At 42.7% G+C, this 18070-nt stretch overlaps 2 protein-coding genes across 4 annotated transcripts in view; one reads left to right on the top strand and one right to left on the bottom strand.

The window, feature by feature from the left end:
- The window catches only part of LMNTD1 (lamin tail domain containing 1), a 175820-nt gene extending 164681 nt beyond the window's left edge, over positions 1 to 11139 (top strand). Inside the window, exon 11 of the mRNA XM_048499424.1 lies at positions 10450 to 11139. Within this exon, the coding sequence (XP_048355381.1) occupies positions 10450 to 10578 (129 nt within the window). The 3' untranslated portion in view covers positions 10579 to 11139. The remainder of the gene's footprint in view (positions 1 to 10449) is intronic.
- Positions 11140 to 16750: 5611 nt separating this feature from the next.
- The window catches only part of UPF2 (UPF2 regulator of nonsense mediated mRNA decay), a 53594-nt gene continuing 52274 nt past the window's right edge, over positions 16751 to 18070 (bottom strand). For all 3 annotated transcript variants that reach the window (XM_048499989.1, XM_048499991.1, XM_048499990.1), the window contains one exon: positions 16751 to 18021. In XM_048499989.1, the coding sequence (XP_048355946.1) occupies positions 18012 to 18021 (10 nt within the window). In that variant the 3' untranslated portion in view covers positions 16751 to 18011. The remainder of the gene's footprint in view (positions 18022 to 18070) is intronic.

The following is an 18070-nucleotide window of genomic DNA, read 5'->3' as shown; positions in this document are numbered from 1 at the left end:
GTGAATATCCCAAAACAGTTTCTCCTCATACCACTGTAAGATAATCCGTTATCTAGCTATGTCTTTTCCACACATTGCTTTCCAGCGTTGGATTTACACTTCTCTTCCCACCCACCAAATGAAAGAACAAAGCAATTCCCTGGATCACAAGCTGCCAAAGAAGGGGATATTGTGCTGTAGCCGATATTCTCCCCCTACCACACACACCCTTCCTGCTGCTGCTGCTGCCAGAGGACAGATAGGCTTGTTATTTCTAAGCACTCTCTGTTCTTCTTATGTTGATATCTTGATATATCAACACGAAAAGATGGAGGTTGGTGTTTTTTGTCGAAGCCTGTATGAGTGAGCTTCTTTTTTGTGACTTTTCTGTGAGCCAGCAACATTGGAGGGGGAATGAGGGGAAAGGCATGCAGTGTGAGAGAGTGAGAAAGGTGAAGCTAGGTAAACTGGCCGAGGGCAGAGGGAAGATGTCTGGGGCAAAACTGTGCTCGCTGCTGCTCTGGTGGCAAAGTGAAATTAAAATCATGCTACAGGTGGTCTCACTTGCCACAGAGAGAATGGAAGATTGAAGTGGACTTAAGGAAATATCTCCATACAAGTGGACTTAAGGAAATATCTCCATACAAGAAGTCTTGCTGCAACAGGCATTTGCCCCGACCATGCAGCAGGCACCTTGTGTATAATCAGCCATAATTTGTCTTCCCCAGTTATGCTCCAGATTGCCACCATTCATTTTGGGCTGTTTGCCTCAGAGGCAAAACACATGCTTACCAAGGTCTCATGATATAACTGCTGCTTAGCTTTATGATATCAGATTGAGGATGGGGAAAGCACGGAGCAAGATTGAACTTTTCTCCCATATTTTTAAAGAAAACACAACCTCCCCACACATGCACTGATATACTAAAGATGAGTGAGCGTCCTCCTCTCTCACATCATACCCTGTAAAACATGAGGGATATTTAAACATGTTTTCAGAGTCCTGTTTGTGGAGGCTTACAGTTAACAACCACAGTATTAAAACATAAGCCTTCCTGTTTCCAAACCTATTCTTAGGGCGTTTCCCCACTCTCGAGGATCCCCCTATGCCGCGCGCTGTTCCCTGGCGTGCACTCGGGCATCCCCACGACCCGGACGTCCCCAAGGCACCAAGGCATCAAAAGGCACCATTTACAAGAGCGCCAGGGATGCCGCGTGCTGAGGGGGCGCGAGGGGGCAGTGTCGGGGCGGCTGCGCTGTTGCCGCCCCCGTCGTGGGGAGTGCCCCAGGACCCCACGCTACTTCAGGAGAGTAGCGCGGGGCTTAAGATAAGTGAGGAAAGGCCCTTAGGTTCTGCCTCCAAAATCTCCAGGACTTTCCCAACCCAGAGTTATCAGCTACTCTATTCATTTCCTTCTATTTCCCACTCAAAAAACTTACTGTTTCCTGGCTGCTACTGCTGGCCTCTCTGCTCTGCTCTCTGCTGTCTCTCTGTCTCTGCCTGTCTCTCTGTCTGTCTGTCTGTCTCTTTCACACACACACACACACACACACACACACACACACACACACACACCCCTGTCCTTTCCCATCACTTTTACCAAAGTCTCCACGATATGTAACAGAGCTATCAAGGCACTAGTGCCCACTGAGAAATATCTATTGGCTAGCTACTGCAGCAGTATTTCACATATAGGTTGATTAAATATGTAAGAAAACCATTCCTACTCATAGGCTAGTTTACAAGAGAGATTGGAAGCATTTTCATTATATATTTTTTTCCAGACCTGGGGGGATGGGGGCTGCCTATACACCTCTGTTCAGTGCCTACCTTCCCTGATTTGCCTATCATCTAACTAATGACATATTTTTAAAATGTGTAGAGTAGAACAGCTCAGCTGCCGCAGTGACTGCATAGACTATGCTTTCTAATGTTGTTAGAACACATTGCAAAACCCAGCTGTTTCTTTGGCAAAAGCAGAATTTGGAGACAAATGCTGCTAATAATTTCAGAAGCTGTAAAACTGTAAAGACACAGCCTGGGTTTTGTACAAATGAATTAGGAATCCATCCCCAGTATGCAAATGTTCACGAGTTCAGGTGCATGTTCATTCCACAGAGTCAAACACAGCTGCTTGTAGATAATCGTCATTCTAACCAGGGTGATTGATATTACTTTTCTGCTGGTTTCATCTCTTTTTTCCTACCATTTTGGGCTTTGTCATTTAGCATTGTTAATATAGTAGAACAACCTGTGCAGCCTCATTGCAGTGAAACTTTACAGATCTCCTTTTGCTGAACTGCAGCAGCCATGACCATTCTGGCTTGCTGGAATTGTGAATAAATGCTTAAGAATACTTTAGAGAAGACCTTATCAAATTCATTCTGTACAAGTGTGTAAAACCAACAGAATTCTGTTCTAACACATATTTATCCCACCCATTCACCAGATTGCCCTGGAGAGGACACATGGTTTGTTCCTCTTTCATTTTATTCTCACAACACCCTTGTGAGGTAGGTTAGGCTGACTGGCCTAAGGTCATTCAGGGGGCCTTCAGGAGAGAACAGGAATTGGCACACTTAATTGTAAGAATTTACAGCTTGCCTTCAAAAGCCCACACACCAACTAATTTGATTCTTGGTGCCTGCAATAATAAAAAATAAAACCAAGCAACGGCATTGCTAAAGATTCAAGGTTTTAAGCTAACAAGAATGCGAAGACTATGAGGATTAGCACTGAACGAAACTCGATGTACTTTCTTCATCTTGTTTGACCAGCGTGGTATAAACTTTGCTTTCAGCTGTGTGTGTTTGGAAAGTAAAGATGTACAATAAGTCCTTTGCCTCTGTTTAAAACAAATCTTTGTCTTATCTAAAAAGTGCTCAGATTTGGCTTTGAGGGCACTAAACAACACTACAAGGTCCCTTCCGCACATGCAGAATAATGCACTTCCAATCCACTTTCAGTGAACTTTGCAGATGTGCAGAATAGCAAGATCCATTTGCAAACAATTGTGAAAGTGGACTGAAAGTTCATTATTCTGCATGTGCAGAAGGAGCCCAAGATATGGCACCAGGAGCCATCAGTGAGATCAGAATTATGTCCACGTATTGTTAGTGCACATCTCACAAGCAGCAATTTCTATAAAACCAGCACTTAAGTAGCGGAACATGGACCAGAACTAAACCAATAATCAAGATTTATGCCAAACCTACCATTTTACGTACACTCACAAACTCATTGCCCTTTGCTGGAAACCATGGAGAAAATTAATTTAATTATTTGATTTATAAATCACTCTCCCCCAACAAGAAGGGCTCAGAGAAGTACACAACAGTATGTACAATTATACAATTATATATATAAAATTTAAAAACTACAGTTCCTACAGAATGGCAGTACCCTTCCTTGTTTAACCTTGAGGCTACGGGTCATCACAAATATAATATCAATAAGTACAAAAAAGATGTAAAAAGAGGAGAACACATCCAGAGCACCAAGCAAGCATGAGGAACAGCTAGAAAGTCCCATTCCTTGCTGTCACCTGCTTCACCACAGAAAAAGGAGAGGAATGGGACAGGGCCATAGCTGACAACTTTAGAGGATAGACCAGGAACACTGGTCCCAAGGCTTCTAAGGTTCTGAAGGCCCAGAAATAGTGTTGCCAGCACTGGCTGGGAAATTTCTGGAGATTTTGAGGTGGATTCTGGGGAGGGCATGGTTTGTGGAAGAGAGGAGCCTCAACCAGATGTAATGCCATAGAGTCCATCTCTAAAGCAGCCATTTTCTGCAGGGGAAGTAACTTATGTTGTTTGGATATCAGTTATAATTATGGGAGATCTTCAGGCTCCACTTGGAGGTTGGCAACCCTAACCAGAAACCAGTAAGGAGCCAGTGAAGTTGTTTCAGTACAAGTGAAAAATGGTCTCTGTAGCTGGAACCAACCAAATAATTAAGCGTGGTGATTGAAACTCCCAAACCATCTTCAAAGGCAGCACCCTGTGGAGGGCATTGCAGCAATCTAATCTGAATGTGATCAATGCATAGGAGAACTAAAGCCCAATGCCACCTCAGCTAGAAGAACTTCATGTTGTTCAGGGCAAATGGTGTCAGAGTGAGTCTATGACCAGAGCTGACTTGTAGGGGACTCCTCCAGTGAACCCAGCTACAAGCAGCCTGATTTGACAGCTGCAGTTGCATTTTTCTCTTTTATATTTGCACACATTATGCTAGCTTATGGCACCTCAAACATATAGCAGGCGTTGCAGACAAATGGTCCCTTCAAGCCCCTTTTGAGACACCTCAGATATGGTGACACAAATAGTTTGAACCCCAAGGCTCTTACTGAGACTGAGAAATTGCCATTAAATTTGATTTGTTGCTGCATTTGCAGACTTTTTTTCCTTATTGAATCTCCTTCCCCAAAGTCCTGGCTTTAAATTTAAATTAGGCACTTTCACTATTAGCTAGTTACTTTTATAAGTCCACTGAGAATCCAGTCAGAGCTGCAGCAGTTAGAAGATTGGAGGGGAGCTTGCGTTTGGGGGTAAAGTGAATTCAACTTACGCAGCATGAATGTTTGATCTATTGCTTAGAGGTTAACATAGGTTCTACATATGAGGGGAGGCAGGGGCCTTTGGTATCCGTGATGGTATTTTCGAAGGCACTCTGCTTATTCTCAGAAATATTTTGTCCTATTTCTTTTCTCAGCCCATAGGCTAAGCCCCAGTGGGATCTTGAAACAAAATCAGTCAAGGGGGAGCAGAATAAGCAAGGGGATTACGGAAGAGATATATTTCCTTTTGTGAACTGTGGAAGCTGGAGGAAATCTATTTATTTACTTACTTAGTTTATACCCTACCTTTCTCCACAGTTGGGGTTTTATCTGTCTGGGGCCAGTTACACACCCACATCTTACTCCGCTCTTTCCAGCAGTAAATTCACCTCCCTTTTATGAGGGGCGAGTAGTGTGCATTGTGTACTCTTATCCCTGCCTGTGGTTTACAATTATGCCACTCCTTTATTCCCCAGGCTGCAGGTTCCCAGAGTTATAGATTTCAGTGAACAGTGATACTTTGTCCTTCCTGGGAAGGCACTCTGTCCTCCCTGGGACATTGTCTATCCACAGAAAATCCACTTGCTCCATAAAGCTTTAAGCCCATTTCAATAGTGCTGTGAAAGAGTTGTCTGTCAATGGATTCTGTGCCACTTGCTCCAAAATCTTCTATTGCCATTAAAAAATCCTTGGATACACATATATTCTTTGTGGATTTCTTGCTCTTTTGGAAATTTAGCAATAATTCCCTTCAATAAGAAACTTTCTGTCCAAATGTGAGATCTCCAAACTAGATCCCACAATTCTAGAGGCATACTCTGACTCTGGGGACTATTCTAGGAGATGGATCAAGCTGAGCCCTGCAAAATCTGCTTTGAAAGACCTGAGAGGACTTTCCTGCATTCATCTAGATCACACAGTTTTTGCCCTACCCATTTCCTTCTTATAGAAGCATGAAGTCATCCTGATTGTAGGTCTGCCAATTAATCCTCCAATTTTGTAACAAGTTCCAAAAAAGAGACCAAATTAAAATAGGAGGAAGTGAAACTCATAATCTGCTAGGCAACATTAATGGACTTGAACTAGCATTTTAGGCTTACATCTGTAAATCAACGAGGCACTGGCTCTGTTTGTAATGTGTACATCATTCCACATTTATCTTTTGCTAAGCAGGAAATGAACAAAGATAATGAATATTCACAGCCAGATGGAGCAGAACCATAGTGGAACATGTTTAAAATAACATGACCCGGAAAAGGGCTTTGCCTACAACAGTTGCTTGAGATGCCTGCTCCACTGGAATGGAGACTCAGGGCATAATGCCATAATATAGTGTCTCCACTAGGACTGCCTGCTCCAGGTTGGAAAATTCTGGAACTTGGGGGTACAGCCTGGGGGGTGGGGGGGGGGGGAAGAGCTTAGTGAAGTCCTCCCTCCAAAGCAGCCATTTACTCCAGAGAAACTGATCTCTATAATCTGGAGATCAGTTGTAATTCCAGGAAATCTGTAGGCCACACTTGAAGATTAACAGTTTACTGGGAACAACCTGGGAATGCAGCAGCCATTTAACCTCAGGAATATTCTTGGTTTAAAAATGCCATGGAGGCTTGATCCTGCTCACATCCCACTGCAGTCCAGAACAGGATCAGGCCTCTGCAGTATTTTTAAATCAAGAGTATTACTGAGGTAAAGTGGCTGTAATGAATTGATCCTGGAAACACTGTACCACCTAGTTGTGCCCTCAGCATTACGTGGAGGAAAGTTACACTTCTGGGAATTCCTTGGGTCTAAGGAAATTGATACATGGCATTGAAATGGTGCAGTCACCACTCACCACAGAGAATCTCTGGGAAGATCTGAATAAATGTGAAAAAAGAATAAGCCACAAGGAGAGTTTTGCCCTCATTACACAGTAATCAAACACATCTAGCTACCTAGTATTAGGGAATGAATTTCTAGACTGGAAGGAGTGGTTTGCAGGCAGGTATATTTTCTGTAGAGCAACTGATCTTTATAGTCCAGAGATCAGTTTTAATTCCAGGAGAACTGCTGATTCTACTTGGCTGTTGGCAACCAAAATAGCAAGTGTTACTAGTTGACAATCCATGCTCAGTACCAAGGCTTGGGTCCCATGATAAACCTCTACATATGAAAATACTTTCCATCAGTGTAATGGGACTTTTTTGCCCCAACTCACTGCCCCCCCCCCCATGTTGATCCTTGGAACAGCAGTAGCATATGGGGGGGGGGGGTAGAGGACTGCAACAGGACAAGGACACCTGCTATAATTGCCCCACTGGTGGAAATTTCCTGCTGTGTCCAACCCTATCATTCATACCCTGCCAAGGCCCATCATAATCACGCTCACACTTTCTCCCTGGGCAGGCCATCTGCTAAACAAGCCCTTCCCTTCAGCACCCAATATGAAGCAGGTCCTTCTACTTTCCACCACCAGCAGCCCATGTTGCTTTATACCCTGACAAAGCTGCTCACCCTTGAGGAATCCCAGTGGTGGCAAACCTATGACACTCTAGATGTTCATGGACTACAATTCCCATCAGCCCCTGCCAGCATGGCCAATTTGCCATGCGGCAGGGGCTGATGGGAACTGTAGTCCATGAACATCTAGAGTGCTATAGGCTCGCCACCATGGAACTAGGATGAGGTTTGTTCTTTTCCCATAACATCCATCATATGCCCATAAATTCATTCCCTCACAGATTGTGCAGGGGAGGGGGGGAGGGGCCCTCTCTAGTGGGTGTTCCTCTCCACTTGGCAGGGCTTCCTTCATACATGTCTAATTCATCAGCACCAGCTTGTGAGACTCATCTGTTTTCCAGCATGCTTTCTAAATAGGTGGAAATGTTATGTTTTCTGAAGCAGATCAAAACCAGATCTCCACATCAACCCAGATCAGATCAACCAGAACTGTTGAGAATTGATATGACTCTTTTGATTTACATTAGCCAGGGCTCTGGACCAGGTTTCTAAGGGATATTGCTATTGGCAACAGCTTCAGACATTATTTTTGGATTGCATTTTATTCCACAAAGATTTCTTCCAAGTTCTGTGATCTTTTGAAAAGCATTTGTAAATGCAATATAGTAATTAATTGAAGGAACTAGCAAAGTCAGGGAAGCTGGTGGAAATCACAGCTGAAAGCACTTGAGGGAGAGTTAATATTCTGTTGAGGGTATTTTTTGGAAGAAGGTAAAACCAGAATGAAGAGGAAATATTTGGGGACCCGTTGTTGTTGTTATACATTTTATATCAAGTGATGTGGTGGTTAACATTACAATAAAGCAGCATTTTTTTTTCCAAACCCAATCTTCCATTGCAGACTCCAGTTACTCCCCACACAGTCCATTAATCCACAAGAGTGTAATTTCCAGGGGCATGGGCAACTGCAGTCATGGGGCAGGGGGGGAGACAGAGAAGTTTTAGGACCTTTTTTCAAAATTGAAACTGCTCATCTTGGGGGGAGAGGGAGTGGTTTAATTATGATGACAGTCCAACCATTAAAGAGTGGACTGGATGTGGGTGGCACAAAACAAAATGATAGAAACATTACACGCTCGGAAAAAGCTGACTCAAACATTGACTTCCAGAAAAAGATTTTTAAAAACTGGTCTCAAAAGAGCTAGAAAACACACTGGGACATTGTTTAAAAATCAAAGTGAAAACTAAAGGCACAAAAATGCATGCAGAAATCAAGGGATAAATGAAGCAGTATGGGCCAGAACTGACCCCCCCCCCCCGCCCCAAAGGCCCTGACCGGGAAAAGCCCTGACCGGGAAACAAGTCGGGGAGTCTGTGATTTCGGCAGGACCAAATGATTTGCAGCACTGGTGTGCCAGAGCTGGGCACAGAATGACGACAGGATAAATGTCTTCTGCTGGAGACTCCACTCCAGCATGACTGGAACCCTTCACAGCTAGATCAGCATTTTCTAACTGCCTGATGTGCCTGATGTATACCAGTTCTTTGTTTTCTGAGTATCCATGTCTGAAGAAAACAAAAACATGGAAATGAAGGTCTTCAGTAGCTGCCATCCAACAAAAACTAGCCTTTTTTGCTTTGTTTTGTTCTGTTTTTACTAGTCTATGAACTATGAAGCACTGTGGGATAGATGTTGGTCCTCTGAGGTACCACCAGACCAATGTAAGGACGTTGCCCAGAGCCCTCTCATGCCCAGAGCCCTCCCAGCGTTCTAGGAGTGAGGGAAGTAACTCTCCATCTCTGGGAAGAAGACAGGATCAAATTGCAGATCCTTCATCACCTGTATGCATTTAGCTTCCAGGTCATCTGAAATAATTAGCCAGAAAAAGCTGTGACTAGTTAGCTGGGATCCAACCTTAGGAACTTTAATTGGCTGAGTGGAACTAAGGGGATGCAGTCCTGGTGCTGTCATCATAGTTATTTTAGGCATAAAATGGAACTGGAGGAGAGAGCTTTCTTAGTCATGGCAATGAAGTACTGGAACTCTGTTCTGAAGGAGATTTATCTGTCTCCTATTGCTATTTTCCACCAGCAGGTTAAAACATATTTGTTTCGTTTAGCATACCCTTGGTGATCCATTACTCCTAACCAATGTTTTACCTGATATTTTTATGTTCTGGATTTATTTAAACTCTGTTTTTAATTGTTCCAATGATGTGTGGGGTGATTTTAATGTTTTTACATTATTAACCATATCATTGGTCCTTGTAAGAGCAAAAAGTTGGCAAACAAATTTTGTAAATAAATAAATAAATAAACATGGACTAGACCCAAAGTCCCACTGAAAGACTGCATTGACTTTAGCAAACATTGGCTTACTTCCAACCTCATTCTATACATAGCTAGTTCATTTCTTCCTAAAAATGTTCCAGATCAATAGAAGGTCATAAAGGCCTGGTTGGAAGCCAAATGGCCACACGTTTGGCAGTGGATGCTTGTGTGTGTGTGTGTGTGTGTGTGTGTGTGTTTATGGAGGTGCTAGAATACGGATTAATAATAATCACCCTTCATTGGAGCTTCTCCAATGACTGCAATGTTTAATTAAGATCTAGGAACTCACCCACGAGTATTTTAAAACAAGAGCAGAGAAAAGGACTTGTCCAAGGTCACAGTAATTGTTGCTAGTTAGAGAACACCATGGCCTCCTGTTTAGTGGTTACAACTTAGATGAAATTATTTCAAAATATTTGGTATCCCCCCCACCCATAATTCTGTTCTGATGGTTTTCCATCAGAAAAACCATACTTATATTGACCTCCCATCTCAGGACAGATATTAATTATCATATCTGAAGATATTTTTGTTATAAAAGTGAATTTCTCTTTTCCACATCTTTCTGTTAGACTGTAACAAGAAATCTATTTTACACGTTATTTTGAAGCTTGAATTTCAGCCCATCTGCTTGTAAAGGTGAACTCTTACAGACCAATCACTGCCTCTACAAGAGCTTAATAATTACATGTACTATGGCTAGGGTGTTGCTAAACTACAAAAAAAGTCCTCTAAAAATAAATTTAGTATGCACAGAAGTTGCCCTGAGTTCAATGGGATGAACTCTGAAATTAGTGTGTACTGGATCCTAAGGAAACTGACATGGTGTGTAAGAAATGATATGTTTGGTCCTGTATGTAACAAGCATGTAAGACCAAGTCCTAGTGATCAAATGTGCACAGGGTTTTAAAGGCAAAATTCACTTTAGCTCTAAAAGACATGGGGTAAAGAGAGCATGGCTGTATGGCCATGGGGGTGGTGAACATTACAGCATTCCCAAATGCTCAGTTCTCTGTGGCAAAATGAAGTGGAGTTGTCTTGTACCTGAACTGTAATCACTGATCCAAAGTTTCATGTGTACTCTCTGTCTGCAATGCTTAACTGAGTCTCCTGTGTTTTTTTTTTCACTTTTTGTCTTTCACAGCCTAATTTGGGTGGTGTGATTTATATCGGTTCCACTGTGCCCATCGGCTCTGCCTTACAGAAGTATTTTGCCCATTCATTTTACCACTTCAAGCTCCTGTCCGAAGCTTCTCATGCTCCCAATGAATAGAACTGGGTTATTTTCAAAGCGCTCTGCAGCAGAAATCGTTGCATGATTCATTGCTTTGGGAATAAGAAGGCTTGAATCTTCCGAGTGATTCTACACTTTGCATTTGATTTCTCTGTGGATTTGTGTGAATCTGAAGGGTTGGTTTGCCAGCTCATCCCATTAGCAGATTTATCAATCACCCTGATTGGTGAAAGCCTTGACCCCGCCATAATTGAATGCTCCAGTTCTGAACATCTTGGCATCCCATTGATTTGCATGATTTGTCACAGCCACAGCACTCAATTTGTGCACACAGTACACATTGAAGTATGTGGGTATCCCAAGCTGCAATCCTGCTCACAGTTTTAAAACCAATGCTTTTAGTAACTATAATCCTGGCCAGCCTTTAAGAAGCAGCGCTAGCATTAGATCCATTGAAATGAATGGGACGCTACCCAGCATTGTGAACATCAACATTTCAAAGCTAGCCAACTCCCTGAATTAAAACTACTTTTGTATACACAATGCTAATTCGCAATGGAGTGCATAACTACCATGAGTTGGAACCCACAAATCTGTTTCACTCATAGTGGTGCCTTCCACATTGCATGGAAACACGTTTCCATTGAATTGTCGAAGACTTTCACAATGGGAATCAACTGGGTGTTGTGGGTTTTCTGGGTTGTGTGGCCATGGTCTGCTAGTTTTTGTTCCTAACATTTCACCCACATCTGTAGCTCTCATCTTCAGAGGCAAGTCACAGTAAGATGTGTTTCCCTCCTTAGCATAGTGTGGGGTGGTTTGTGTAGCTAGGCATCTGTTTTGTCCACTGGTAATACCAGAAGCTGCTGGCTATACACATGCGCATACGCATGCACACACATCAGTGATAACCAGCTATATCCAAGTGTTTGGCTAAGCTGTTCGGAATTCTGATCCTAAGCATACTTGCTCAGTCCTATTCAATTCAGTGGGATTTATTTCCAGATCAGTATGCATAACAACACCATCTTGGTTCTGCAGACTGATATAGCCTTCATGATCCATAATAGGACCTATCATTTTTTGTCCTAAGCCTTCGATTCAACAGATTGAGATACATGCAAATCCACCTCACCCCTCCATACCTGTGTGGTGTACAAAACATACCCCACCACACAATCATTCCACACTCTGCCACAGAGAGAATTACATCTTACCGTAACAGGCTCTGAAGATGCCAGCCACAAATGCAGGTGGAATGTTAAGAGCAAAAACTACCAAACCACACAGACTGGAAAACTCACAACAGCCAACACAAGGTTGCCACTGCTAGTAGAATGGATCCATAGGATTTGCCTTCATCCCCACATGACCCCAGAGTTGCCCAAGCCAAGACTACCATCTTCTAGGCTTATACAATATTCAACTTACCAAACCAAACATAGCCCACAAGCCACTATTACACCTTGCCAAGTTCTCTACTATTGTATTTGGTTTTGGAGTCTCAGAAGAGCATTAAAACCAGAAGGTTTATTGAATCTCCTGAGGGCATCACGCATAGCTGGTGGGCACCACTGAGCTTGGTAATTCAGAAAGATGAAGCAAATATACTTTTCATGGGCAGGAGCCAGAGGGATGTTTTTCCCAAACATTTAAAGTGTTATAATAAAGTTATCTGTTGCTCATTTCTTTCTTCCAACATCTTTGATCCAATAGGTGAGGCAAATTTAGGTAGTCCTTGAAAAACCTGCAAAATCCAATTGTCTAAGACAACCATGAAATGAAATAAATTAGTATTTACTCCACCTGATGCATCATGCCTCCTTCAGCTTTCATTAATTAAAAAAAAACCCTTATAACGTCTCTAGCTATAGTTGGGAAGGCAGGTCAAGCATTTGCATCCAAGGGACCAGGATTGATTCATCCTGACAAAGCACTGATGATGGAAAGGTAGTGATATAGGCAAAAACATAGGCAAGTTCCTATTTCACTCGTCTAATACAGATGTTAATAATGCAATCTCGTACTGGGAGGGTTTCTACCACTAGGATCTATATATGTCAACCAATTACGCTGGTCAAAATCAAACATAATATCTTCTTTCATCATTTATACAGAGATAGGCATATTTTTGTTAATAAGGATCAAGTCATGTCCAGTCTTTTGGAAGTGTAAACAGATCCTTGGTCTTCTTGATCTCCCTGTTAAAAGATATGCCAGGCCACGCAACTATTTCTCACTTTTAAGCTTAGCATTCTGTAGTAGTTTACTGTCTTTCATACCAGTTGCCAATACTGTTGTTTCCTTATGAAAATCGAATTCAGAATTCAGCTGCAATTTTACCAGTTACTTGCTTTTCTGATGTCTGTGGAGAATATAATCTAAATTTGTAATGAAAGATCCCTTCATTACATCCATTGCTTTCAGCACTGGCAAGGTCACAGAAAGAAAACCAGCAACGCCTGAGACAAGAAATCACAACACTAAAATATAGTATAGATCTTTAATTGCAAATGCAGTGTTGGGGCACACATGGGTCCTGCAGCCAGATGAACACTGGAGTAAGTGAAATTATAGAATAGACAATTTTGGAAAAAAAAATCCATGTTATCTTCAAAGTGTGCTGCAACACCCCCCAAAAAACTGGAATTCCTAAAACTAAATCCTGCCTCTTCTGGCACTTTACTATGGCAAAACTGAAGACTCTGTACATAACTAGAACAATGAACAAACATGCCAGGAGAGGAAAGGGGGAAATGATAGTTTAAGAGGAATGCCATGTTGGTCTGCAGTAGATTTGAGTCCAGTGGCATCTTAGAGATAACAAGATTTTCAGGGTATAAACTTTTGAGAGTCAAACTCCATTAATCAGATATCAAAAAAATATTTTTAAATGAGAACAAGGCTTCCTGTTTTGAGGAGGTGAAGGCTTCCTGTTATGAAGGCTTCCTGTTCTGAGGAGGTGAAAAAATGCACCTGGGTTTGTTATATAAGTGCAGAGAAGAGAAAAATATATATACATTCAGAAATGTCCTTGCTTAGTGCTCAGAAGTTTACCAAATTGAAGTGCCAGCATTTCCCTGGCAAGGCTGTCCCCTAGTGGCCATCACCCCAAGTGCATCTTGTGTGTCTTCCAGGACCTTCAAGGCGCCACTATTTCATCCTGGATTGCACAAAGGTGTAAACTTTTGTGCTTTCAGTTCCTATGACCTGATTTATAATTTGGAAAAGTAATTAAATAAAGAATTTTAGATAGAGATTCAAAAACAAAGCAGAAGCCTGTAAGTTTACTCCCTAACTGGCAAAGGTTGCATAGAAAGAACCATTTGCTCTGTTTTAAGGAAGCAGCATCTCTCAGTACCACCTTCCACTACAGGTAAATAAAATTCAGTGCAGTAAAATAACAAATACCCAAGCCATTCATATAACTGTTAGGGGCTTTAACCTGCCTCACCAAAAAAGAGGCACTGAGAGTCATGTAGTGCTTGCTCCCGGGGCTTGCAACCAGTACTGGGGCTTGTGACCAGTGCTTCAAACAGTCTGGGACTTTTCAGTTTAGAAAAGAGATGACTACAGGGGGACATGAAAGAGGTTTATAAAGCAATGCCACTGACTTGAGCAGCAGCATACTTTGATTGCAGCATAGTTATATTCCCTCTGATGATACTGAAGAATGCTTCATTTAAAAGGAAGCTGGAATTGTTAAAAGATCATGATCATGAGGTGCACTGAGGAGCCCTTAGATGAGAAGCTGGCTTTGGAGGTAAATCAAAAATTTGTTCCTGACTGATTAATGGCATCTGGAGTCCCTTTGCTAGCGAGGATACTCCGGATGCCAAAAGGAAGTTTGATCTGTCTGTCAGATCTCTTCTCATTGTATTTGTAAGAAGATATTATTGATTTCTCCATTCCCTTGATTTCTACCAGGACTCCACCTGATACAGTATCCCAGGAGAATACAGAGGCTCTGTTGACGTTAAGGAGCACCTGTTGGCACCTGAATGGGTCAGAAGCTAAGAATTAAAGAGATTTCTTGGCCCTGAGTGTGAATGCTCTGCACAGGCAGAGGAGGCTACACTTGCTCTGAGGGCAAAGGTGTGCACCCTTTCAGGGAGTTCTTCCTGTTTTGAGGAACTGCACCGAAAACAAGTTGGCAATCAGACTTACAGAGAATCTACAGGGCTGTCACGCAGTTACCAAGGCCTCCTGGCCATGCAGAGCTGATGGGCTGTGTGAACCTACAGTGTGATTGTACAGTTGGGCCAGTCTACCACTAGTGCTTTGGAGCAGGAAAGGGCTTATTGATCTCTCCCCATCTTTGCCAATACTTTAGCAAGGGAGAGTGGGAGAAGAATATGAGTTGGAGTTGGTTGGCAAGTGGTAGTCCTGCAAAGTTTTCGGCCAGAATCTTTGTTTTTCCAGCTGTGGCATTGGGGGGGAGTGGGGGGAGGTGCCTTTTCCCTCTTGGATTTCACTTAATATCCTTCATACTCAGACATAATGTAAGGACAGATGGCTAGGAAAGTAAAGCCCCTTCAAGGAAGATTGGCAGGGAGGTGAGGAAAAGGGGAGCCTCATCAGGTAGTAGATGAAGTTATCTGTTTCTCCCTCCTCGCTTGCCTTGGTAATCTCTTTCTGAAGCCTAGGAAGAGGTGGGGGCACTTTTCAGGGCTAGTACTTGCTCTGGACCTTGTGTAGTTCATGGGGTGAAAAATCTGTAGGTGGCTCCATTGGTGGGCCTCTCCATAGCTACTTGTGAATGGGAGAGGCCCAGCTGTCCACTCTCAATCCTTGTTGCTACCTTGGCAAAGGAAAAGTGAGTAGCAGGTGAAGGACAGGCCCCATGTTGAAGAGGTTAGTGCTGGTTTCCAGGGAGAGGAGAACTTTCCTCTTGTTGCTACCTTGGGTCAGTGTTCCACCAGGAACAACTTTGCACACCTTCTCCCCACATTGTCCCTTACCAGTGAAAAGTGGAAGTCTGTGACTTTTTAAAAGTATTTTTGCCTGTGTTTTTAATAAGCCAGGTGGGAGAGTTGTGGAAGCTGTCCATCCACAGAGCAGGCATAGTATGGACTGGAGAGTATAGTGCTTCCTCTGGGAAGTGAAAAGCTTTTGTAAAAATAATTGTGCATATTTTTACAATGCCCAAAGAGCAAGGAGGAAGCACAGCCAACACAAGGATACCCTTTTCCTATTTGCTGACATTTCCCATCCACAGAAAACTTAACCCCGGATCCAGTGGTGGGATTCAGCAGGTTCGCACCACTTCGGCAGAACTGGTTAAAATGGTACTTGTAAGCAACTAGTTGTTAAATTATTTGAATCTTACCACCGGAACTGGTTGTTAAATTATTTGAAACCCACCACTGCCCGGATCCCCAAAGGGAAGACCAAACAAGTAGGTCTGACATGTTTGATAGCTGTCCCAAACCTGACAGGGAGTTGCAGTGGGATGCAAAACCACCACCCAGAAGAAGGGCCAGGACCCACAGAACCATGTTCATTTCCTGAAAAATGGCACATGTGTTATTCATACCCCATGCTACCCATAGTGAAGTCAGCTTGTGCTGACATGGTTAGGGGGTGGGGGGTGGCATATCTTGCTTTAAGTGATCCACACAAGTCACCTCGAGGCTGGATTTTTGTAATTCATTCAACATGGGCCTGCCGTAGAGACAGATCCAGCAGTGAAAACTAGTCCAGAATGTAGCAGCAAGACTCCATTTCTTTCTTGCTTGGTTCTCCCCAACACTTGGACAATGCTTGTAGAAGAGTTGTCAAAATCAGGAGATATATATTATAGGATGCTACTGTTTTACTATGTGCCATCAGCAGATTCAATGTCTGGGTTTCAGAATTATTATTTATTTATTATGTTTTATTGTATTATTATGTTTTGAATTTTGTAATCTACCCAGAGCCCGACCCCAGTTGGGAATGGGCAGGATATAAATTTAATAAAATTAAATTAAAAATAAACATATAGAAGCAAAAACTTCTGGAGGATGTATCCATAGTATAACTGGATGGCAGAGCCATGCTTTGCATACAGGAGGAGCTTCTGTAGCCTGGCGGGCTGGTGGTAGTTAGAACAGAGCAGGATGGTAGTTGTGTGTGTTCAAATGAGCTCTTTGGAGCGGGACTTTTTAAAGAAAAGTCTTCTTGTAAAGCCCCTGGGCTAAAATGGATACAGAGAGACAAGAACAAACTCTGAATTACAACACTTTATTGCAGCATCGGCAAAGATCAGATTTCTGAAGCTGGTGAAGATCAGGTGGCATTTCTGACTGCGTGTGAGTGTGAGAGAGAGAAATGTTACAAGTTCGTACAAGTCTCATTTACAATCCAACATGCAGAACTCAACAGTGGTAAAAAGAATGTTTAAAATAGCTAGAAAAGGTTAGTAACATACAGATGTGCTCATTAACTGAATGTACTACAATCTACTTGGAAGCAACCAAAAATAAAATAATCCCCCCACAACTATACTAACAAACAAGATTGTCAGAAACTGACCAAGAAACCTCATTTCCATTTAGAAAAATAAAAATTCTACTTGTTGCCAACTATTTTTTTCCTTTTTTTTCTCAAATATATAGACAAGAGGCTTAACAACCCATGTAAGTCAACAGAACATTCAGCTCCACTTCACGGCATCTGTTTGTCATGCTGACTGGCACATTTTGGTTTTCAACAATGCTTACAACAGGCGCCACTAGTTCCCTGTTCTTAGGCTGCTGTCAGGCTGTTCTAGGCAACTGGAGGTCAGCGTTCTGGGCCTTCACATCATCTCCGTTGACCCCCAGGAGCTCATTCCCCCTCCTGGGATCTTTCTGGTGCTCTCCCCTGCCCTCATCCAGTGTTCGCTCTCCTGCCCTCCTGCTAGGAAAGAAGGGTTTCTTCCCCTAACAAGCCTTTTCTTGTGGAACATCTGGGGCTTTGGTTTCACTTGTTCTACTTGTCAGGGTTTACTACATGGTATTTACTTCTTGCTCCATCCCTTCAGTACTGCAGACCTGGAGCCCCCCCAAATAAATATTCTCCTGACACGCTATGCTCAATTCTGAGGAAATGCTGCTCTTTATTTGATTTCCCCCTACACTTAAACCATCCAAGCCGCCTCTGCTCTGCTGTAATCCGCTGCTCTTTGTTGTAACTGAACTGCTCACTTGGTTAAGTTAACCATCTCATTTATTTACTTCCATTCTCATGAGAAGATTAACCCTCACACGGTGCCATAACAAAATGCTTTTTTTTTTGGTAGGCCATGACTGGAAGCTTCCGCTGTTTCTGTTTTTAGTAGAGGCTGGTGCATCTGCTCTATGGCCCCAGCCTGTCCCAGGTTTTTGATTCCGAACTCTCTAGACTGATGTGCTCAGATGTGTCCACTGCTCTCATTTAATTGCTGGAGGACTCCACTAATCCACAACATTGGAGATACAGGACCTAATGAAATGATGCTTGCTGCTGGATCAACGTCTCCTAAAAAGAGAACCAAGAGGAAGAGAATGTGAATAGCGGTGAACCAAGC

Source organism: Sphaerodactylus townsendi, linkage group LG06 (genome assembly GCF_021028975.2).
Source record: "Sphaerodactylus townsendi isolate TG3544 linkage group LG06, MPM_Stown_v2.3, whole genome shotgun sequence".
In the NCBI taxonomy this organism is placed as follows: domain Eukaryota; kingdom Metazoa; phylum Chordata; class Lepidosauria; order Squamata; family Sphaerodactylidae; genus Sphaerodactylus; species Sphaerodactylus townsendi.
The sequence above is the reverse complement of the archived record's forward strand: the minus strand, read 5'-3'. Positions and strand labels throughout refer to the sequence as shown.